The sequence below is a fragment of the Polyodon spathula genome, chromosome 6 (assembly GCF_017654505.1).
Source record: "Polyodon spathula isolate WHYD16114869_AA chromosome 6, ASM1765450v1, whole genome shotgun sequence".
NCBI classification, from domain to species: Eukaryota; Metazoa; Chordata; class Actinopteri; order Acipenseriformes; family Polyodontidae; genus Polyodon; species Polyodon spathula.
Window position 1 is genome coordinate 717509 of NC_054539.1, and position 24542 is coordinate 742050.

At 41.4% G+C, this 24542-nt stretch overlaps 1 protein-coding gene across 1 annotated transcript; it reads right to left on the reverse strand.

The window, feature by feature from the left end:
* Positions 1-19070: 19070 nt before the first annotated feature.
* LOC121316620 (tRNA (guanine(37)-N1)-methyltransferase-like) lies at positions 19071-19815 on the reverse strand (the record flags this gene model as incomplete). Its single annotated transcript, XM_041251661.1, has 3 exons — positions 19798-19815; positions 19372-19456; positions 19071-19162 (listed from the first exon to the last, which is right to left on the reverse strand). Coding segments are annotated over exons 1-3 (195 nt in total), but the record flags the coding sequence as incomplete, so codon positions are not given.
* Positions 19816-24542: the final 4727 nt, after the last annotated feature.

Here is a 24542-nt window from a genome sequence, read left to right on the forward strand (position 1 = left end):
TCTAAGAGATACAAATGGCAAAATCATAGATGAAGAAAAAAAAATAGCAAATATATTAAATGATTACTTTTCACAAGTTTTTACAAAGGAGGATATGGACAACATGTCCCACATGTCATCCAGTTCCTATCCAGTTTTAAATAACTTTAGCATAACCAAGGTAGAAGTGTTAAAGGAACTAGGAGCTCTTAAAATAAACAAATCCCCTGGGCCGGATGAGATCCTCCCAATAGTACCTCAAAGAAATGAAAGAAGTAATTTACAAACCGCTAACCAAGATCATGCAGCAGTCTCTTGACACAGGGGTGGTACTGACAGACTGGAAAATTGCAAACGTAATACCGATCCACAAAAAGGGAAACAAAACTGAACCAGGTAACTACAGACCAATAAGCCTGACTTCTATTATATGCACACTTATGGAAACTATAATAAGATCCAAAATAGAAAATTACCTATATGGTAACAGGGTCCTGGGAGACAGTCAACATTGGTAGGAAAGGGAGATCATGTCTAACCTGCTTGATTTTTTTGAGGATGCAACATTGATAATGGATAATTGCAAAGTATATGACATAGTTTATTTAGATTTCCAGAAAGCTTTTGACAAAGTCCCGCATAAAAGATTAATTCTTAAACTGAACGCAGTAGGGATTCAAGGAAACACATGTACATGGATTAGGGAGTGGTTAACATGTAGAAAACAGAAAGTACTGATTAGAGGAGAAACCTCAAAATGGAGCGAGGTAACCATTGGAGTACCACAGGGATCAGTATTAGGTCCTCTGCTATTCCTAATCTACATTAATGATTTAGATTCTGGTATAGTAAGCAAACTAGTTAAATTCACAGACGACACAAAAATAGGAGGAGTGGCAAACACTGTTGCAGCAGCAAAGGTCATTCAAAATGACCTAGACAAGATTCAGAACTGGGCAGACACATGGCAAATGACATTTAAGAGAGAAAGGTGTAAGGTACTGCTCGCAGGAAATAAAAATGTCCATTATAAATATCATATGGGAGATACTGAAATTGAAAAAAGGAATCTATGAAAAAAATTGTTTAGGATTTAGGAGTTTATGGTTTTTGTCTTCATGTCTTCATCTTGGATATATAGGATATATATATAGTGAAAAGTGTTGAATTTAAATATAATATTGTGTTCAGTTCTGGTCACCTCGATACAAAAAGGATTTTGCTGCTGTAGAAAGAGTGCAAAGAAGAGGAACCAGAATTATTCCCGGTTTAAAAGGCATGTCATAAGCAGACAGGCTAAAAGAAGTGAATCTATTCATTCTTGAACAAAGAAGACTAAACAGTGATCTGATTCAAGCGTTCAGAATTCTAAAAGGTGTTGACAATGTCGACCCAAGGGACTTTTTTGACCTGAAAACAGAAACAAGAGACCAGGGGTCACAAATGGAGTTTAGACAAAGGGGCATTCAGAACAGAAAATAGGAGACACTTTTTTACACAGAGAATTGTGAGGGTCTGGAACCAACTCCCTAGTAATGTTGTTGAAGCTGACAACCTGGGATCCTTCAAGAAGCTGCTTGATGAGATTCTGGGATCAATAAGCTACTAACAACCAAACAAGCAAGATGGTCCGAATGGCCTCCTCTTGTTTGTAAACTTTCTTATGTTCTTATGTTCTTATGTAATTCATTTGATATTATTCTACCCTGTAAATACAGGGCTTTGAATTTCTGGGAACTACTTATACAGAAGTTGGTTTGTTTTTTACTTCTCGTTTGAGTTGTAATACAAGCAGAGATGGTGCCTCTGTTTCTTTTGGTATATTTAGCTTATTATTTGTGTACAAATATTAATGACTTCCATCTGTAGCACTGCATGCTGTTTACTGGGTCTGGTAACATGACCCGCCTCCCCAGGGTTCTGCAGTACAGACTACTCATGAGAGGCCCATCCATGTAGTATCAGTAAGTAACAGCCAGACTGGCCCCCTGCTTGGCTGGCTTCAAGTCAGGGCAACAAGTTTCCCACATTATTAAACTATATTTTCCAGCCATCACACCACAGAGCTCAGCTTCGAGCCAACTCTCTGAGCTGCTAAATCTCTCTGCCTCGGTGTGGGCCAGTGAACAGATAATAGCTCTCACCTCCCTCTCTCTCTCTCTCTCTCTCTCTCTCTCTCTCTCTCTCTCTCTCTCTCTCCCGGGAGGATTTGTTCGATCACACGAAGACTCGAGTAGAGAGCTAGGTCGCCAGCAGGAGGTTCTCGAGTCACAAGCCGGTTGAGAGTCTAGGTAGAGAGAGGAGGAGGGGAGGGGAGAGCAGGTCAGGTAGGCGATAATAGGAGAGAGGGGGGCGAGGACTCTCTCTGCTTCCTCTCGCTCTCCCTCCCCGAGGAGAGTCTCTCTCCCCTCTCTCTCTCTCTCTCCCCTCTCTCTCCCCTCTCGTCTCTCTCTCTCTCTCTCCTCTCTCTCTCTCTCTCCTCTCTCTCTCTCTCTCTCTCTCTCCTCTCTCTCTCCTCTCTCTCCCCTCCCCCTCTCTCTCTCCTCTCTATCTCTCTCCTCTCTCTCTCTCTCCCCCTCCTCTCTCCCTCTCCTCTCTATCTCTCTCCTCTCTCTCTCTCTCTCTCTCTCTCTCGCTCTCTCTCTCTCTCTCTCTCACTCAAAATAGTAACTATAGATTTGTAGAAACTTGTATATTCTACAAACACTACTGTGTGGGGGAACAAATGGAACAGAAGTTTGCAAAGCAGCTAAAGACAGCCAGTGCTGTCTAGTGCCACCCTACACACAGCCATATCGAAAACTTAAAAACAGAAAATAAATGTTTTTGCAAGAAGTGTGATTTCAAACATCATAATAAGGCAAAGGGTTAGGGTTAGGGTTAGGGTAAAGAGACAGTGAAATAAATACAAATCTGTACTCTGAAGCCTACTTACCCTTTCAATAGTAAACTTGTATATATGGAAATCAAATATACCTGACAGGACAGTACAAAGCACAGTGTTCTGACAATACTCCTCCATTCTGTCACACTGTTTCCATGGTTTTCTTTGCAGAAAAAGGATGAAAGGGCTTACTTGAGCTAACAAGGCAGAGTTGTTATGATGTGCAGTTTGACATATTGAGTTATGAAAATGCCTGAGTCATATATTTCTGTGCATTCTGTGGTTGAATGTGGACTTTATGTGAATGTATACACCAGCACCCTGTATATTGGACTGATTGATCTTCTGCTTCATTGCCACCAGATGGCAATGTTGTATATCTTTTCTCAGCTCTGGCGCTATTCCAGCTATGCTCTGCACACAGACAGAATTAATTCAGTTTACAACATGGAAACTCGTCTCTAAGGCATAAGAGCAAAGGGCATCTAATTGAAAGCTGTGAAACAGTTCCAACACAAGCACTGCAAAAATGATTATTGTACTACAGTACAACAAGATGCTGTATTATTATCAGCAAGCACTCAGTCTCCTCTGCACTTCACCTGAGTACGATGCTCTGCATTACTTTATTATGTACGGCAAATTCTCGTACCCCTTATACAAGTTTACCACTGTACTTTTTGCATTGTATTTTTGCAGTTTTCCATTGCTTCCCATATACTCTGCATTTCCCATAGTTTACCCCGATTTGCCATGTGTATTAATTTTATTTATCATACCTCTCTGTGCTTTACCATGATTTCACTATACTTTATTACACTTTGTTATGCTTTTACTATGGGAGCTTTTATAAGTATATAGACTAAAAGAGTATATAGGGAAGCCAGCTAGTGTTGTCCTTTCTCTGGGGTGCTGGGGTGAAATCAGCCAGGCTTGCTGGGGGTAGGGTAGGGGCTGGTGGAACCCCTGTTAGATGTCTCCTCATGGTCAGTGATGTCCTTTCTCTGGGGTGCTGGGGAGAGATCAGCCAGGCATGCTGGGGGTAGGGTAGGGACTGGTGGAACCCCTGTGAGATGTCTCCTCATCGTCAGTGCTGTCCTTTCTCTGGGGTGGTGGGGTAAGATCAGCCAGACGTGCTGGGGGTAGGGTAGGGACTGGTGGAACCCCTGTTAGATGTCTCCTCATGGTCAGTGCTGTCCTTTCTCTGGGGTGCTGGGGAGAGATCAGCCAGGCTTGCTGGGGGTAGGGTAGAGGCTGGTGGAACCCCTGTGAGATGTCTCCTCATGGTCAGTGCTGTCCTTTCTTTGGGGTGCTGGGGTGAGATCAGCCAGGCGTGCTGCGGTAGAGTAGGGGCTGGATGAACCCCTGTGAGATGTCTCCTCATAGTTAGTGCTGTCCTTTCTCTGGGGTGCTGGGGTGAGATCAGCCAGGCGTGTTGCGGTAGGGTAGAGGCTGGTGGAACCCCTGTTAGATGTCTCCTCGGTAGTCCTGCTCTGAGCTGTTCTTCTTGTACAAGAGGGAGGCAGGCAGGCCCACTATGCTGTGCATCATCCCCACAGAGCCCTCTGTGCAGAATGCACCAGGTACAGCTGCAACTTCTCAATGCTGTGCAGACTCAGAGCGCAGATAAGAAGAAGCAGAATGTGCGGTAATGGATTTAGGGGCATTTAAGATTAAATCACAGCTCAAGTGCTCTGTACTATAACAGATTTAAGAAGGCAGATTTTTAGAAGCCTACAGTTAAATTACTGTATCCAGAATACCAAAACACAGTTTTTTGGGGAGTAAGATGATCCCTTTTTTTTAGTTTACCATGGCACGCTGACACAGTGTTTTTTAGTTTACCATGGAACGCTGACACAGTGTTTTTTAGTTTACCATGGCACGCTGACACGGTGTTTTTTAGTTTACCATGGCACGCTGACACGGTGTTTTTTAGTTTACCATGGCATGCTGACACGGTGTTTTTTAGTTTACCATGGCATGCTGACACGGTGTTTTTTAGTTTACCATGGCATGCTGACACGGTGTTTTTTAGTTTACCATGGCATGCTGACACGGTGTTTTTTAGTTTACCATGGCATGCTGACACGGTGTTTTTTAGTTTACCATGGCATGCTGACACGGTGTTTTTTAGTTTACCATGGCATGCTGACACGGTGTTTTTTAGTTTACCATGGCATGCTGACACAGTGTTTTTTAGTTTACCATGGCATGCTGACACGGTGTTTTTTAGTTTACCATGGCATGCTGACACGGTGTTTTTTAGTTTACCATGGCATGCTGACACAGTGTTTTTTAGTTTACCATGGCATGCTGACACAGTGTTTTTTAGTTTACCATGGCATGCTGACACAGTGTTTTTAGTTTACCATGGCATGCTGACACGATGTTTTTTAGTTTACCATGGCATGCTGACATGGTGTTTTTGCAGTTTACGATGCTTTGACCAAGCTTCTACCAGGTATCTGTGATTGACCATGTTTTAGCACACTATACTATGCTTTTTACCATGTTATACCTTTACTGCAAGCTGTCGCAGCTCACAGGAGGATAAAGTATTTCAGAGAGAAATTGCACAGGATAGCCAGTAGAGTAGAAGAGAACTGGTAGTGCTCAAGGTAGCTTCAACAAGTAATAGCACTTCTCCTGTAACCCCAGAGAGCAGGGTTTGCTTTTCCCATTGATGCTGTTCCCAGTACATCCAGCAGCAGGGTGGGGGAAGCTGCCGTCCCTTCACCTCCAATCAGGTACAGTGCCAGGGGCAGGTAACATCACCATAGCAATGAACGGCTAATAACAGTGATGTGTATCAGGAGAAGCTGGAATTACTGCTGAGACCACCTTGTTTAATAAACCAAAACCTTGGGAAGTTGGCTCTTTTGAGCAAAAACTATAACCCTATATATGTTTTTTTTTAAATTAAGGAAACCAAAAGACCAGTTAAAAGTACTGAATCCTAACATGCTTGACATTATTCCAGGCCCAGTAAAGTACTTTTGTCTGCTGTTATTGTGTATAAGCTGTAGATATAATTTTTCTTCTTTAATAACCAGTGTGCATTCTTTTCTACAGCAGTATGTCTTCATCTTTAGGAAGGCTGTTGTATAATAACTGTGTATTAATAACCAGTGTGCATTCTCTTCTACAGCAGTATGTCTTCATCTTTAGGAAGGCTGTTGTATAATAACCGTGTATTAATAACCAGTGTGCATTCTCTTCTACAGCAGTATGTCTTCATCTTTAGGAAGGCTGTTGTATAATAACTGTGTATTAATAACCAGTGTGCATTCTCTTCTACAGCAGTATGTCTTCATCTTTAGGAAGGCTGTTGTATAATAACTGTGTATTAATAACCAGTGTGCATTCTCTTCTACAGCAGTATGTCTTCATCTTTAGGAAGGCTGTTGAATAATAACCGTGTATTAATAACCAGTGTGCATTCTCTTCTACAGCAGTATGTCTTCATCTTTAGGAAGGCTGTTGTATAATAACCGTGTATTAATAACCAGTGTGCATTCTCTTCTACAGCAGTATGTCTTCATCTTTAGGAAGGCTGTTGTATAATAACTGTGTATTAATAACCAGTGTGCATTCTCTTCTACAGCAGTATGTCTTCATCTTTAGGAAGGCTGTTGTATAATAACTGTGTATTAATAACCAGTGTGCATTCTCTTCTACAGCAGTATGTCTTCATCTTTAGGAAGGCTGTTGTATAATAACTGTGTATTAATAACCAGTGTGCATTCTCTTCTACAGCAGTATGTCTTCATCTTTAGGAAGGCTGTTGTATAATAACCGTGTATTAATAACCAGTGTGCATTCTCTTCTACAGCAGTATGTCTTCATCTTTAGGAAGGCTGTTGTATAATAACCGTGTATTAATAACCAGTGTGCATTCTCTTCTACAGCAGTATGTCTTCATCTTTAGGAAAGCTGTTTTATAATAACTGTGTATTAATAACCAGTGTGCATTCTCTTCTACAGCAGTATGTCTTCATCTTTAGGAAGGCTGTTGTATAATAACTGTGTATTAATAACCAGTGTGCATTCTCTTCTACAGCAGTATGTCTTCATCTTTAGGAAGGCTGTTGTATAATAACCGTGTATTAATAACCAGTGTGCATTCTCTTCTACAGCAGTATGTCTTCATCTTTAGGAAGGCTGTTGTATAATAACCGTGTATTAATAACCAGTGTGCATTCTCTTCTACAGCAGTATGTCTTCATCTTTAGGAAGGCTGTTGTATAATAACTGTGTATTAATAACCAGTGTGCATTCTTTTCTACAGCAGTATGTCTTCCTCCCAAGCTCCGTCCTGTTTGTTTCACTGCCTGCCTGAGCACACGTAATAAAATAATAATAATCATTCATACACTTAACTAGCTGTGAGAGGGCAGAGTCCTGTCATTTTTACACCAGATTCAGCCTTTGACTCCTTTGATTGGACAATGCGGGGACACTCCTGTTCAATCCAACGTGCGATGAGACGTCGAAGATTAATGTAGAAATTATGGCCTCAGCTAAAACTAGCATTGCAGGAAAAGAAAAAAGAACAAAAAAAAATCTGTGATTTGTCCTACTGCCTTTAAACCAGTGGTTTTGAACCTTGTCATGTCCAGTACCACTGTTTCCAGCAGGGACCACCAGGTGTACCAGTAACTATGTGCAATCTAAAGTCCGATCTAAACTCACCACATAAACAGATGGTTTCAAATTTTTTACCGAAATTTAGTCCAGTGCGAACTGTCCATTTCTTTTTATCCCAGATAATTTTCTCAAAGATTCTCGCTTATTTTACAGGATATTGGAACCTCCTAAAAAACTGTAAAACTCAGGCGTCCTGTGTCTCTTTACTCCCTTGTGAATCAACCATGTCAGTGTTGTTATAATTGATACAGCATTTCCAGGGCATTCTCCTCAAAGTAATATCAGCCTTTGCAATAAACCATTATATAATATTAAAATTGGTATGATCTGTCCTGAGATTCTGCAATTCAGTAAAACACAACCATTGGGCATTTGAAGATATGTATGGAAATACGTATCACTCAAAGGACAAAATGTTTATTGTAGCCTATGGAAAAGAAGGAACAACAATATTAGTTATTTAAATCTGGTTCATTGTTTACAAACCATGCACAACCTCCACGGCTGGGAGGTTACTGGACATCCTCTGCTTTTGATCAACCTGAGGACACCTGTTTATTTGTCCTCTGTGAATCGTGCTTTAAACAGCTGCTGTAAAGCCGAGACCTATAAATACTCGACAAGTTTGCAATGAAAAACAGGAAGATGGAGTTGGGCAGCTAAACATCAGGTCAGGTAAGTTATTCTTTCTGTTTCTGACCGGGGAGTTGGTTCCAGACTCCCACAATTCTCTGTGTAAAAAAGTGCCTCCTATTTCCTATATTTTCCGCATAGTCTTCTTTGTTCAAGACTGAATAGATTCAATTCTTTAAGCCTATCATGCCTTTTAAACCTGGAATAATTCTGGTCGCTCTTCTTTGCACTCTTTCTAAAGCAGCAATATAAACTCCTATATAAAAGTTAACTCCTATAAAATAGTCAACATAAACTCCTAGGTCTTTTTCATAGATTCCTTCTTCAAATTCAGTATCTCCCAGATGATATTTATAATGCACATTTTTATTGCCTGCATGCAGTACCTTACACTTTTCTCTATTAAATGTCATTTGCCATGTGTCTGCTTAGTTCTGAATGCTGTCTAGATCTTTTTGAATGACCTTTGCTGCTGCAACAGTGTTTGCCGCACCTCCTATTTTTGTGTCACCTGCAAATTTAACTAGTTTTCTTACTATACCAGAACCTAAATCATTAATGTAGATTAAGAATAGCAGAGGACCTAATACTGATCCCTGTGGTACTCAACTGGTTACCTCGCTCCATTTTGAGGTTTCTCTCCCTGTTGGGATCAGGCTGCACCCTCCTCTATGATATTCTCTTGTGTTGGGATCAGGCTGCACCTCCTCTATGAGATTGTCCTGTGTTGGGATCAGGTTGCACCCTCCTCTATGAGATTGTCCTGTGTTGGGATCAGGTTGCACCTTCTCTATGAGATTCTCCTGTGTTAGGATCAGGTTGCACCCTCCTCTATGAGATTGTCCTGTGTTGGGATCAGGTTGCACCCTCCTCTATGAGATTGTCCTGTGTTGGGATCAGGTTGCACCTTCTCTATGAGATTCTCCTGTGTTAGGATCAGGTTGCACCTTCTCTATGAGATTGTCCTGTGTTGGGATCAGGTTGCACCTTCTTTATGAGATTCTCCTGTGTTAGGATCAGGTTGCACCCTCCTCTATGAGATTGTCTTGTGTTGGGATCAGGTTGCACCCTCCTCTATGAGATTGTCCTGTGTTGGGATCAGGCTGCACCTCCTCTATGAGATTGTCCTGTGTTGGGATCAGGCTGCACCTCCTCTATGAGATTGTCCTGTGTTGGGATCAGGTTGCACCTCCTCTATGAGATTCTCCTGTGTTGGGATCAGGTTGCACCTCCTCTATGAGATTGTCCTGTGTTGGGATCAGGTTGCACCCTCCTCTATGAGATTGTCCTGTGTTGGGATCAGGCTGCACCTCCTCTATGAGATTCTCCTGTGTTGGGATCAGGCTGCACCTCCTCTATGAGATTGTCCTGTGTTGGGATCAGGTTGCACCTCCTCTATGAGATTCTCCTGTGTTGGGATCAGGTTGCACCTCCTCTATGAGATTGTCCTGTGTTGGGATCAGGTTGCACCCTCCTTTATGAAATTGTCCTGTGTTGGGATCAGGTTGCACCCCCACAGTACCCACTCCCACTCCCTCCTGCTCCCGCCCTGCCCGCAGTACCCACTCCCACTCCCACCCACTCCTGCCCCACAGTACTCATTACTACTCCCTCCAGCTCCCGCCCCGCCCTGCAGTACCCACTCCTACTCCCTCCCGCTCCCGCCCCGCCCTGCAGTACCCACTTCCACTCCCACCCAACCCCATTCCTCCCCGCAGTACCCAATCCCACTTCCACCCTCTCCCGTTCTGCCCCGGAAGACGAATATATACCCAGAGATTCCCAATACATAGAATACATATACCTGGAGATTCCCAGTACACAGAATACATATACCTGGAGATTCCCAGTACACAGAATACATATACCTGGAGAGTCCCAGTACACAGAATACATATACCTGGAGATTCCCAGTACATAGAATACATATACCTGGAGATTCCCAGTACATAGAATACATATACCTGGAGATTCCCAGTACATAGAATACATATACCTGGAGATTCCCAGTACATAGAATACATATACCTGGAGATTCCCAGTACATAGAATACATATACCTGGAGATTCCCAGTACATAGAATACATATACCTGGAGATTCCCAGTACATAGAATACATATACCTGGAGATTCCCAGTACATAGAATACATATACCTGGAGATTCCCAGTACATAGAATACATATACCTGGAGATTCCCAGTACACAGAATACATATACCTGGAGATTCCCAGTACACAGAATACATATACCTGGAGATTCCCAGTACATAGAATACATATACCTGGAGATTCCCAGTACATAGAATACATATACCTGGAGATTCCCAGTACATAGAATACATATACCTGGAGATTCCCAGTACACAGAATACATATACCTGGAGACTCCCAGTACATAGAATACATATACCTGGAGATTCCCAGTACATAGAATACATATACCTGGAGACTCCCAGTACATAGAATACATATACCTGGAGATTCCCAGTATATAGAATACATATACCTGGAGATTCCCAGTACATATAATACATATACCTGGAGATTCCCAGTACATAGAATACACAAGACCAGTAACCAATTACTGAGTCATAGCTGTAGTAAGATAGCTTATGTTAACTGTGTGAAATTAGTGTTTTCGGGAACTTTCCAAAGTGCTTGAGCGTTTTTTTTGCGTGTGTCAAAATATGTATAGTAACTAGACAGTACTTGCACACTTAAATTGTACCATCTTTCCTTTGCTGTCTTCCAGAATGAAATGCCTATGGTCGCAGGTACATTTTTCTGGGGTTTTTGTGTGGAGGCATTTTTGTACATTTTGCCACAATTCTGTTTTAAATCCTCCGTATTTTAACTGTAATGTCGCTTTAAATCCCGCTAACAAGCCTCCATCCTGATTGTAAAAGCGAAGTCTCCAATAGAAATGTAGGGATGTGCTGTCACTCAGCAGCTGGGGCGGGTTTAAAGTATTCAGAACTAATCAATGACAGATACAAGTCAGAAAGGCGGGACGTTGCCCAGCAGCACTGGGAAATGTATTTATTTAGTTTTTTTTTTTTTTTTTTTTTTTTTTTTTTGTGAAATGGGTAAAGTCAACATGAATTGATGAACCATTTCCACAGTTTATTGGCTTTCCACTGAAAATCAGAAGCCCTACTTATAATATAAAACTAACAATGAATTTGGCTTATATTTTCTCACTTGAGCATTCCAGTTGGGAATAACATGACTAATAGAGAGTGATGCACCCCACCTAGATCCTTTTCATCGATTAATGTCAAAGAGATTCTGTTTTGAAAACCCCTCTTCTCTGAGTGTTCTTGATCCTCAGATGCATGACCCCCAGTATGTCTGATACTGTGCATCAGAAGTAGTGCTACAGGACTCATTTATTGTTAATGTGAATCACAGTCTGTCGTCAGAGACAGAGCTGGATTTTCGTACCACAATAAACTGCAGTCTTATTAATTGTACAAACAGCAATTCTGCCGCTTTTGATTAACCCAGAAATAATTGTTACAAGTGGCAACTGATTAAAATACAACATGCATTTCAATTGGGGACACTGAAAAACACACCAGCCTCCACACACCACATACAATAACATAAATGAAATAAGAAGAAGAAGAAGAAGAAGAAGAAGAAGAAGAAGAAGAAGAAGAAGAAGAAGAAGAAGAAGAAGAAGAAGAAGAATCTCTTATTTTGCAGGATATTGTCAGTGCTCTCAAGTTCAGTGTCATTTCATTGTTTTTGTATTTAGTCCTTGGGTTTATTCTGAGAAGTTGCAGATAAACACACTTGCTTTATCTGTTGTTGAGTCTGGGAGGTGAGCTTTAGATACCTCTTACTGTATATGAAGTGGAACTATAAGGGCAGAATCCCAGGTTACCGCGGATGGCTGTAGGGACACAGTGAAAAACACATTTTATTCGTTGATTAATAAAATGTGTATTTCAAAAACAAATACCAATGATTAGAATATACATTAAGTAAACCTAGTGTAGTTTTAGAATATGGAAAGTAAAACACAAAACATGCATGAGACATGTTTCTCCAAACAATTCTGATGTATATTCATTTGTGTTGTAGTGGCTGTTTCTCTTTTTAACAGGGCATTATTAGGTATCATAATAATGGCCTTACACTGAAGAATACAGTGAAACATGGGAGGTGGAGGTACTAAGTGGAGACTGTAATGGGCAGTGTTGTGCGATGCATTGCTGTTAATGTCAGTGAGATGAGAAGACCACAGATACAGATGAGCCGACTCTTTTGCATTGTGGTGAAGATTTTCTCTTGCGGGGCTACATAAGCAACAATATTCAAGCACCACACAATGTGGGAATTATATATATATAACCTGTAAAATGATGTTACTAGTTTTCCCAGAAGTTTCCTGTTTTTGAGGTTTTTCTGTATTGTCCTTGTCTGGATATGGTAAGTGAGGCTCCTTGTGGAAGGGGATGTTGCGAGGATTCCCAAGGCTGCCTTCCTGTAACAATGGCCCAATCAATCGGCACTGACACAGTAACTGCTCTGTTTCCGTCTGATCTCACACTCATCCTCTCAGGAAGCCTGAGGTGAATTTGTGACATCCTGCCCGGTCAGTTCCCCCTGATCCCCCAAACCCCCCCCCCCCCCCCCCCCCCCCTTCCAGCAGTCACCCCACAGGGACTCTGAAGGTCGGAGAGGGAGAGGGTGACATACAGGTCAGGAGGATCATATCCAGGTAGGTGAGGAGATCCTCCACCCCCACTCTCCTTGTTCAGAGCCCACTGGTCTTCCAGCCTCTCCTTCTCCTACTACCCAGTCAGTCCACCTGATCCTCCAGCCTCCCTCTGATCCTGGTCAGTCCCCCTGATCCTCCAGCCTCCCCCTCATCCTGGTCAGTACCCCGGATCCTCCAGCCTCCCTCTGATCCTGGTCAGTCCCCCTAATCCTCCAGCCTCCCCCTCATCCCAGTCAGTCCCCCGGATCCTACATCCTCCCTCTGATCCTGGTCAGTCCCTCTAATCCTCCAGCCTCCCCCTCATCCCAGTCACTTACTCTGATCCTCCATCCTCCCCCTCATCCCGGACAGTCCTCTTGATCCTCTGGCCTCCCGCCCTCTCCTGCACTCCCAAGTAACTGCCCTGAGTTTAGTGCTGGGGTTCAAATGGGAAGCAGTAGGGGGGTGGAGTGGATAGAGCTGTCAAAAGAGTTCAGGAAGAAAGTATAATTTCCCTTTTCTTTTGTTACATCGTCACTCTGCAGAGAATTCTCAGTGTGTGTGTGTGTGTGGGTGTGCGTGTGTGTGTGTACATGTGTGTGCGTGTGCGTGTGTGCATGTGTGTGGTGTGTGTGTGTGTGTGTGCGTGTGTGTGTGTGTGTGTGTGTGTGTGTGTGTGTGTGTGTGTGTGTGCATGTGTGTGCATGTGCGTGTGTGTGTGTGTGTGTGTGTGTGTGTGTGTGTGTGTGTGCATGTGTGTGCATGTGCATGTGTGTGTGTACATGTGTAGAAAGACAAGTTAGTTTGAGCTATGCTTTTTTTCTCAGCTAAAAAGTTGGTTTAACAGAAGCTCTTAATGCAATACATTTAGTTTATCCCCAACTTTCACGGTAGTGGTGATTAACCTTTCTTTCCCTCATTTTAATCTTTTTTGTTATTATTAATAATAATAAGAATAAGAAGAAGAAGAAGAAGAAGAAGAAGAAGAAGAAGAAGAAGAAGAAGAATCTCTTATTTTGCAGGATATTGTCAGTGCTCTCAAGTTCAGTGTCATTTCATTGTTTTTGTATTTAGTCCTTGGGTTTAATCTGAGAAGTTGCAGATAAACACACTTGCTTTATCTGTTGTTGAGTCTGGGAGGTGAGCTTTAGATACCTCTTACTGTATATGAAGTGGAACTATAAGGGCAGAATCCCAGGTTACCGCGGATTACTTCAATTATTCAATATAATGAACATAAAGAAAAGAGATAAGAAAATAAGAACATCAATTTGTTATCATAGAATCAGGCTGGGCACAGGCTGTTTCGTATGTACATAACCAATAGTTCAGTCAGGAAACTGTGATAGATTTATTAAAACAGACAACACTACTACACATATTTTACACTACATTCTTTGGCCTCCCCTTTCTACATACCCCTGTTCATAAATTAGCTTGCAGATAAGTGAACAGGCTGACTGTAGGCAAGCCATGGGCACTGGACAGGATAGCTGCCCTCCTCCATTAGACAAAGCCTAAAAGCAGGTGTTACAGGTGCATTGTTATGAATGTTACAGGGGAGTGCGTTGTTATGAATGTTACAGGGGGAGTGCATTGTTATGAATGTTACAGGGGGTGCATTGTTATGAATGTTACAGGGGGTGCATTGTTATGAATGTTACAGGGGGAGTGCATTGTTATGAATGTTACAGGGGGAGTGCGTTGTTATGAATGTTACAGGGGGTGCATTGTTATGAATGTTACAGGGGGAGTGCATTGTTATGAATGTTACAGGGGGTGTGTTATGAATGTTATTGTTATGAATGTTACAGGGGGAGTGCATTGTTATGAATGTTACAGGGGGAGTGCGTTGTTATGAATGTTACAGGGGGAGTGCGTTGTTATGAATGTTACAGGGGGAGTGCATTGTTATGAATGTTACAGGGGGAGTGCGTTGTTATGAATGTTACAGGGGGAGTGAATGTTACAGGTTGTTATGAATGTTACAGGGGGAGTGTTGTTGTTATGAATGTTACAGGGGGAGTGTGTTGTTATGAATGTTACAGGGGGAGTGCGTTGTTATGAATGTTACAGGGGGAGTGCATTGTTATGAATGTTACAGGGGGTGCATTGTTATGAATGTTACAGGGGGAGTGCGTTGTTATGAATGTTACAGGGGGAGTGCATTGTTATGAATTTTACAGGGGAGGTGCATTGTTATGAATGTTACAGGGGGGTCATTGTCATGAATCCCAGGGAACATTGTTATGAATGTTACGGGGGAGTGTGTTGTTATGAACACTTGTTACTGTTACAGGGGGAGCATGACAGGGGGAGTGCGTTGTTATGAATGTTCCAGGGGGAGTGGGTTGTTATGAATGTTACACACACACACACACACACACACACACACACACACACACAGGGGGTGCATTGTTATGAATGTTACAGGGGGACACACACAGGGGGAGTGCATTGTTATGAATGTTACAGGGGAGGTGCATTGTTATGAATGTTACAGGGGGTGACTAATGAACATGATTTCATTGATGATAGCAGATGAAAGGATAGGGTGGAGCCCAGCTTCCGCCCCCCGAACCACACTTGGGTTAACATGACAGAAGGAACATATAGCCACAAATGATAAAATACATGAGACTTTTTAGAAGTTGTTTAAGATGCCAAACTAAAACATGTTAACCTGTGTTTCAATACAAATCCTTTGAACAAAAACACACAGCGCCCAAGCACCACTGCCAGTGTTTACTTTCTTTCTTGCTGTTCAGGCTTGGTAACAACCCTCACTGACCTCTTGCTTTATCTTCAAACACTCACCTTACACTCTCTCACCACTTCCAAACAACCACTCCTTTGAGCTGTTTTTATAGGGTGTGGCCCGGGGTAATGGACAATCAATCATTCACACCTGGCCACATTCCACACTGTTCCAACCAAACATCAATCAATCACCTAACAATTCAAGAATCACGTCAATAGTAACTAATATTTAAGGAGGGACCACAACAGGTAAGAATCAAATGGTTTTATTTTCCAACACAGAATACTGAATAACGGCACAGCAGAAATCCATTTCCACTAAAACCCACAAGGGACCAGAATCTAATAGAAAATACAATATAAAACTAACTAACATTTTATACTTTAAAAAGCCACTATTACTCGTAAAATTATAAATAAATAAAGTCAATTTTACACTATTAATTCCTAAAATCTTGAGTTATAATTATCTTTATTCTTATTACATTTGTCCTAGCATTTATTATTTGACGTAAAAATTATTATAATTTTACCTGCTAACTGAGTATTTATTCCTGCCTAACTACATGCACCACAAACAATATACATAGTCAGACATAACATAACGGATCAGACCTGAACCTGAGCCTCTGTAGCATCCTTATTCTTATCCCTGTCTAACTACAATCCACCACAAACGATATATCTACCAACTGGAGGGGGGGGGGGGGGGGGGGGGGGGGGGGGGGGGGGGGGGGTCGGGGTCCTGTGCAAAAGAAAAGAAAAAAACATGTATAAAAATTTCACACAAAACTGATTTCACATAATTTCACTCAAATCATTGTAATACTTCTTGTGATATCTTTGCTGTTTCTTCATATTTTCTTTTGCCTAATTACTTCCACAGTACTCAGGATGTATTCAATAGATTTCATAAGCAACATTTTGATTTACTGCAACAATGATATGTCTCTGATTCTGTGAAATAATGACAATCCTATTCCTTCTTTTACTAAAGTTTGCCACAAGTTTAGTATTCATTGTCTAAGTGACAAAAAAATTGAACTTCATTTGTTTCTCAAGCGATTCTTTATCCGTTTCTGAATGGTTCTCATATTTCTTTGTCCATGTTTTTTACTCTTGCAATCCCCTTGCTGGGGTCCAAAAAGCATGGCTGACTTCCTGCGTGCCCTCGTTCTCGTTCTTGCTCTCATTTTCATTCTCGATCGTATTCTCATTCTCACTCTCGTTCTCGTTCTCGCTCTCATTCTCACTCTTGTTCTCGTTCTCGTTCTCGCTCTCGTTCTCACTCTTGTTCTCGTTCTCGCTTTCATTCTTGTTCTCATTCTCACTCTCGTTCTCGGTCTCGGTCTCGATCTCATTCTCATTCTCATTCTCGTTCTCGTTCTCGTTCTCGCTTGCATTCTCATTCTCGTTTTCACTCCCATACTCGCTATCATTCTGATTCTCATTCTCGCTTGCATTCTCATTCTCATTCTCATTCTCGTTCTCATTCTCATTCTTATTCTCGTTCTCGCTCTCATTCTCATTCTCGCTTGCATTCTCGTTCTCACTCTCGCTCTTGTTCTCACTCTTGATCTCGTTCTCACTCTCATTTTCGTTCTCACTCTTGCTCTCATTCTTGTTCTCGTTCTCAATCTCACTCTCATTATCGTTCTTGCTCTTGCTCTAGCTCTCGTTCTCACTCTCATTCTGGCTTTCATTCTCACTCTCGTTCTCATTCTCGTTGTCGCTCTCATTCTCGCTCTCATTCTTGTTCTCGTTCTCGCTTCTGTTCTAATTCTTGTTCTCGTTCTCTTTCTTGTTCTGGCTCTCTTTCTCATTCTCATTCTCGTTATCACTCTCATTCTCGTTCTTGTTCTCGCTCTCGCTCTCGCTCTCATTCTCACTCTCGCTCTCATTCTCATTCTTGATCTCATTCTTCCTTTCACTCTCATTCTCACTCTCGCTCTCACTCATATTCTTCTTATCGCTCTTTTTCTCCTTATTCTCGCTCTCACTCTCATTCTCGTTCTTGTTCTCACTCTCGTTCTCGCTCTTGTTCTTGTTCTCGCTCTCTTTCTCGTTCTTCCTCTGGCTCTCACTCTTGCTCTTGTTGTCACACTTGTTCTCATTCTCATTCTTGTTCTTGTTCTTGTTCCTGTTCTCGCTCTCGTTCTCACTCTTGCTCTCTTTCTCATTCTTCCTCTGGCTCTAACTTTTGCTCTTGTTGTCACACTTGTTCTCGTTCTCATTCTTGTTCTCACTCTCGTTCTCGCTCTCGTTCTCACTCTTGCTCTCTTTCTCATTCTTCTTCTGGCTCTCACTCTTGCTCTTGTTCTCACACTTGTTCTCATTCTCGTTCTTGTTCTCACTCTTGCTCTCGCTCTCCTTCTTGTTCTTGTTCTCGCTCTTGTTCTCATTCTCGTTCTCGTTCTTGTTCTGGCTCTCTTTCTCATTCTTGTTCTTGTTCTCATTCTCCCTCTCACTCTCATTCTTGCTCTTCTTCTCGTTCTTGCTATTGTTTTTGTTCCCGCTCTCACTCTCATTCTCGCTCTCACTCTCATTCTCGCTCTCGCTCTCTTTCTCGTTCTTCTGGCTCTCACTATTGCTCTTGTTCTTGCACTTGTTCTCATTCTCTCACTTGTTCTCACTCTTGCTCTCGTTCTCACTCTTGCTCTCTCTTTCTTATTCTGGCTCTTGTTCTCAAACTTGTTCTCATTCTCGCTCTTGTTCTTGTTCTCACTCTCCATCCCACTCTCGCTCTAGTTCTCGTTCTCATTCTCACTCTCGCTCTCATTCTCATTCTCGTTCTTGTTCTCGCTCTCGCTCTTGCTCTCATTCTCGTTCTTTTTCTTGCTCTCACTCTCACTCTCGCTCTCATTCTTATTCTCTCTCTCGCTCTCGTGCTCACTCTCACTCTTGTTCTCGCACTTGTTCTCGTTCTCGCTCTCACTCTCGCTCTCGCTCTCATTCTCATTCTTGTTCTCGCGCTCTCATTCTCACTCTCGCTCTCATTCTCATTCTTGTTCTCCCTCTCCCTCTCATTCTCATTCTTGTTCTCGCTCTCGCTCTCACTCTCATTCTCACTCTCACTCTCATTCTCATTCTCGCTCTCACTCTCACTCTCGCTCTCATTCTCATTCTCGCTCTCATTCTCATTCTTGTTCTCGTTCTCACTCTCGCTCTCATTCTCACTCTCGTTCTCACTCTCACTCTTGTTCTTGCTCTCACTCTCGCTCTCGCTCTCATTCTCATTCTTGTTCTCATCTCACTCTCGCTCTCATTATCATTCTTGTTCTCGCTCTCGCTCTCATTCTCATTCTCATTCTCTCATCGCTCTCATTCTCATTCTCATTCTTGTCTCGCTCTCGCTCTCATTCTCATTCTTGTTCTCGCTCTTGCTCTCATTCTCACTCTCGCTTTCATTCTCATTCTTGTTCTCACTCTCGCTCTCGCTCTCGCTCTCGCTCTCATTCTCGCTCTCATTCTCATTCTTGTTCTCACTCTCGCTCTCGCTCTCGCTCTCATTCTCATTCTTGTTCTCGCTCTCATTCTCGCTCTCATCTCATTCTTGTTCTCGCTCTCATTCTCATTCTTGTTCTCGCTCTCATTCTCATTCTCATTCTAGCTCTCATTCTCATTCTTGTTCTCGCTCTCGTTCTCGCTCTCATTCTCATTCTCATTCTTGTTCTCGCTCTCATTCTCGCTCTCGCTCTCATTCTTGTTCTCGCTCTCGCTCTCGCTCTCATTCTTGTTCTCGCTCTAATTCTCACTCTCGCTCTCATTCGCATTCTTGTTCTCGCTCTCACTCTCGCTCTCATTCTCATTCTTGTTCTCGCTCTCATTCTCACTCTCGCTCTCATTCTCATTCTTTCTCGCTCTCGCTCTCATTCTCATTCTTGTTCTCGCTCTCATTTCACTCTCGCTCTCATTCTCGCTCTCGCTCTCGCTCTCATTCTCATTCTTGTTCTCGCTCTCATTCTCATTCTTGTTCTCGCTCTCATTCTCATTCTCATTCTTGCTCTCGCTCTCATTCTCATTCTCATTCTTGTTCTCGCTCTCATCACTCTCGCTCTCATTCTCATTCTTGTTCTCGCTCTCATTCTCATTCTCGCTCTCACTCTCATTCTCGTTCTCGCTCTCGCTCTCATTCTCGCTCTCACTCTCATTCTCATTCTTGTTCTCTCTCTCATTCTCACTCTTGCGCTCATTCTCATTCTTGTTCTCGCTCTCGCTCTCATTCTCATTCTCATTCTTGTTCTCGCTCTCGCTCTCATTCTCATTCTTGTTCTCGCTCTCGCTCTCATTCTCATTCTTGTTCTCGCTCTCGCTCTCATTCTCATTCTTGTTCTCGCTCTCATTCTCATTCTCATTCTTGTTCTCGCTCTCATTCTCATTCTCATTCTTGTTCTCGCTCTCATTCTCATTCTCATTCTTGTTCTCGCTCTCGCTCTCATTCTCACTCTTGCTCTCGCTCTTGCTCTCGTTCTCGCTGTCATTCTCATCCTCACTCTTGTTCTCACTCTCGCTCTCGCTCTTGTTCTCGTTTTGTTCTTTCCCAGCTCGACTCTTCTCTGCATTTTTGGTTCCAGTTTTATAGCAGTCTGTCAATTGATTGGGAATGACATGCATCTGTGGAAATTAAAGTCTGGATCCTGGGAAAGGTATGTAACTGATTGTGCTTAATTATGAATTATTGAAACAAACCAAAAACAATAAACAATACGCACACATATTCAAACAATACATTGATCAAAAATAAACCACACAGCAGGCAATATCTTAAATCATAATAACAGTTTTCACAAAGGAACACATACCTACCCACCACAACTATAAATCATATACCACCCACACTCTAAATTAGTCACTTGTGACATTTCCATCACCAGACACCCACACACATGTGCACCCATGTGCACAATCTCTGCACACATCCTCCCCATACTCTCTCACAATAGACATATATCTATATATCTATAGTTAATGTTTATCATGATAGTGGCCCCTCTCCATGTCATCAGTGAGCTCTTGTTGAACAGGGCAAACAGGTATTGTGCTTTAATGGAGAAGACCCCCAGTCAGCATTATTACACCACTGGCTTTGAGAATACAGTCTCCTAGATGAAAAGCCTCCTTTATATCCAGCTGACTTCCTCCATGCAGCTGTGTTATGACTGCTCCATTCTTTCAAGAGATGCATCTGAAAAGAAAGCTAATAAAAACTGAGATTGCATTTAACCCTCCCAACCATGTCATTTTATTATTGTTATCATTGTTTTAGTTTTTTTTATTTTATAACCAACAGGCATGTGCTGTTATTTCAACACAAATCCCAGTTGCATGCACACAATAAATAGCTTTGCAGAAAAACAAAACAAGCAAAACAAAGTTTCTCTGGCTCCTAACTGCAACTCTTGCAGTTGTCATTGTGCAGCACCAGGAGCAGCTCAGGGGCTGGCTGGCTAAGCTTTCTGTTCATGCTCTGTCTCTTCTAGGGAAAAACCAATTGATACTTCAAGGGAGAGAGGGCAGTCATGACCTGGAGTTGATGAGAAACTGTTCAACTTCAGCAACATGACCTCATGGTCAGAGCAGCAGGGCTTGTTACACACGGCCACTCACAAGTTCCTGTGCACTGGAGCCGCTCAAAGGGGTTCAAGTGAGCTGTGTTCACATTGAGTTATTGAGACTGAAAAACTGGACTTTATTTTTCCTATTGTGGAAATATAATTTTTCATCTGAAAGTGAAACTTGCCTAAAACTAGCCTAAACTAACCTAAAACATTTTTTGAACATGTTTAGTTTTTAAAAACACTCAAATTTTTTGTTAAGTGGCCGACAATTACAAGTAATTACATAATTTATGAAATATTAGCAGGATATTTTGTGTTGCCAGTACAATGCACCCAGGTTATTTTAAATCTGGTTAATTCAGAGATAGTTCATTTTACCAGTAAATTGTAAAATAACAGTTTAGTGGCCCTTTGCAAATTCACAGTTTTCAATATTTCCAGATGTGTAACACTTTATAACGCTATAATTGGGAGCCATACGATTATGCTATTTGTGTTTGACCTGATAACGAGAATGAAGGTGCAAAGGTAAAGCTATGATTGAGCAGCCCTTATAAAGATCTCCCATCACCAAGTGTAATAAAGCACACAACATTAAAAAGCATGGTCAAACATAGGAAACCATGGGGAGGTTTGGTAATTCATGTTAAAAAACATGGAAAACCATTGTAAAATGCATTATGTGACCATGGGAAAAGTATGGGAAAACTACAAAGTTTGTGTGCAAAGGGGATTTTTTTCTAAAGGAAATGGGATGCGAGTCTTACAACTTGTTCATGGTATAAATGGTACAGTATTGCACTCAACCATGTGCCTGAGCTTACAACAATGAGTTCAGAAACAGAACAAGCTTTGACTGATTCACTGTGAGTGATGGACACATTCATATGAACCTGAAAACCTGAAGGCTTCAAAGACAGCTAGTGCATTCCTCTACTGCCTCCTCGGAGAAGGGAGTTTTCAAGGGTTATTAGACCCTTTGAGAAACCCCAAGACTCGTGAGGATATTATGAGTTGGAGTACAGCTGTACAGTCCAGGAAAAAAACTAAACAAAACATTTCTCCTTTTGTATTTGTTGATGCGTGGGCCACCTATGATATCTATGTTGAAATCTTTCCAGGCAGTGGTATTGTAGCTCCCTCTACAAGAAACTGATGAAAAGACAATGATGAAATTGAAGATAACGAACCTCCCATGCTCCAGACGTTATCTCCCCGTCTACAGACCCGCCATGCTGTTACAGCTGCTGCACACTAGAGCAGGCTGCTAGGCACTGTGATCTGGTGTGGTAGTTCCACTCCTAGTCTGCCATTGCTGCCTGTGTGTTTTAACGCTTGTGGCTGGATAAAGAGGCTTTAGCCACTGCCCGCTGCCTGTTTCAGGCTCGTCAGCATTCCTGTTTGAACTCAGTATCCCTGAAGTGAGGGAAATGCTCCCTCTCGAGCCAGCTGTACATTTTTACAATATTTATAATATACAATATTTACAATAGTATTATTATTATTATTATTATTATTATTATTATTATTATTATTATTATTATTGTTAGAGAATTACATATATATGTATGGTTATGTGCTGCAATTGCATCTCAGTCTATATGAAAAAAGTCATAGTAAAGCGATGTCATGTAAAAAGTGATAATGAAGCGATGTCATGTAAAAAATGATAATGAAGCAATATCACATAAAAAGTGATAATGAAGCAATGTCATGTAAAAAGTGATAATGAAGCGATGTCATGTAAAAAGTGATAATGAAGCAATGTCATGTAAAAAGTGATAATGAAGCAATGTCATGTAAAAAGTGATAATGAAGCAATGTCATGTAAAAAGTGATAATGAAGCAATGTCATGTAAAAAGTGATAATGAAGCAATGTCATGTAAAAAGTGATAATGAAGCAATGTCATGTAAAAAGTGATAATGAAGCAATGTCATGTAAAAAGTGATAATGAAGCGATGTCATGTAAAAAGTGATAATGAAGTGATGTCATGTAAAAAGTGATAATGAAGTGATGTCATGTAAAAAGTGATAATGAAGCGATGTCATGTAAAAAGTGATAATGAAGCAATGTCATGTAAAAAGTGATAATGAAGCGATGTCATGTAAAAAGTGATAATGAAGCGATGTCATGTAAAAAGTGATAATGAAGCGATGTCATGTAAAAAGTGATAATGAAGCGATGTCATGTAAAAAGTGATAATGAAGCGATGTCATGTAAAAAGTGATAATGAAGTGATGTCATGTAAAAAGTGATAATGAAGCGATGTCATGTAAAAAGTGATAATGAAGCAATGTCATGTAAAAAGTGATAATGAAGCGATGTCATGTAAAAAGTGATAATGAAGTGATGTCATGTAAAAAGTGATAATGAAGCGATGTCATGTAAAAAGTGATAATGAAGCAATGTCATGTAAAAAGTGATAATGAAGCGATGTCATGTAAAAAGTGATAATGAAGCAATGTCATGTAAAAAGTGATAATGAAGCAATGTCATGTAAAAAGTGATAATGAAGCGATGTCATGTAAAAAGTGATAATGAAGCAATGTCATGTAAAAAGTGATAATGAAGCAATGTCATGTAAAAAGTGATAATGAAGCAATGTCATGTAAAAAGTGATAATGAAGCAATGTCATGTAAAAAGTGATAATGAAGCAATGTCATGTAAAAAGTGATAATGAAGCGATGTCACATGAAAACAAAATTAAGGTTTCAACAACTTTGATAGGAGATGGCTGACCTAAACAATTGAAAGCGATATCACATGGAAAAAAAAAATGTCAGCAACTGCACACCACATTAAAAGGTAAGAGAACATTGAGCTAGTTAAGCTCCTTGCTGTTTAAGCAACAGCAGAATGATAAGTGGCTACAGTTTGTGCGTACATTACCCTGCCTTAAACTAGCCCCTGTCTTCTCAAAATGTTATGATATCTGTAATAACTTGCCTCTAAATATTATTTTAATTCTGCAATAACTTTGGCTGGTTCCTCCCTATCTTTGGACCCGCTCTGATCACACTTGGCATACTTTATCCGCCAGCATTAATTAAAGAAAGAGACTGCTAGTATTGTTAACAGTGTGACACCAGCATTACAATTCCATTTCACCTGCTTTTCAAAGATCTGTTACACCACCCACCACCCCCAGAAAGAAGCAAATGAGTGGGCCAGTGACCCGGTAAGGTGTGATTGCAGAATTCAGACAATGACAGAGACCTGAATACTCTCTATTGGTATCTCTGTAGCAGAACTACAGCCACGTTAGGAGGACAGACAAGCCCTGTCTGTGTCTCTACATACTAAGCAGCCTGCAAAGCTGCTTTCTTAAAGCTCTGTGTTTGGATTAGCTGCTGTGAATGGCAGC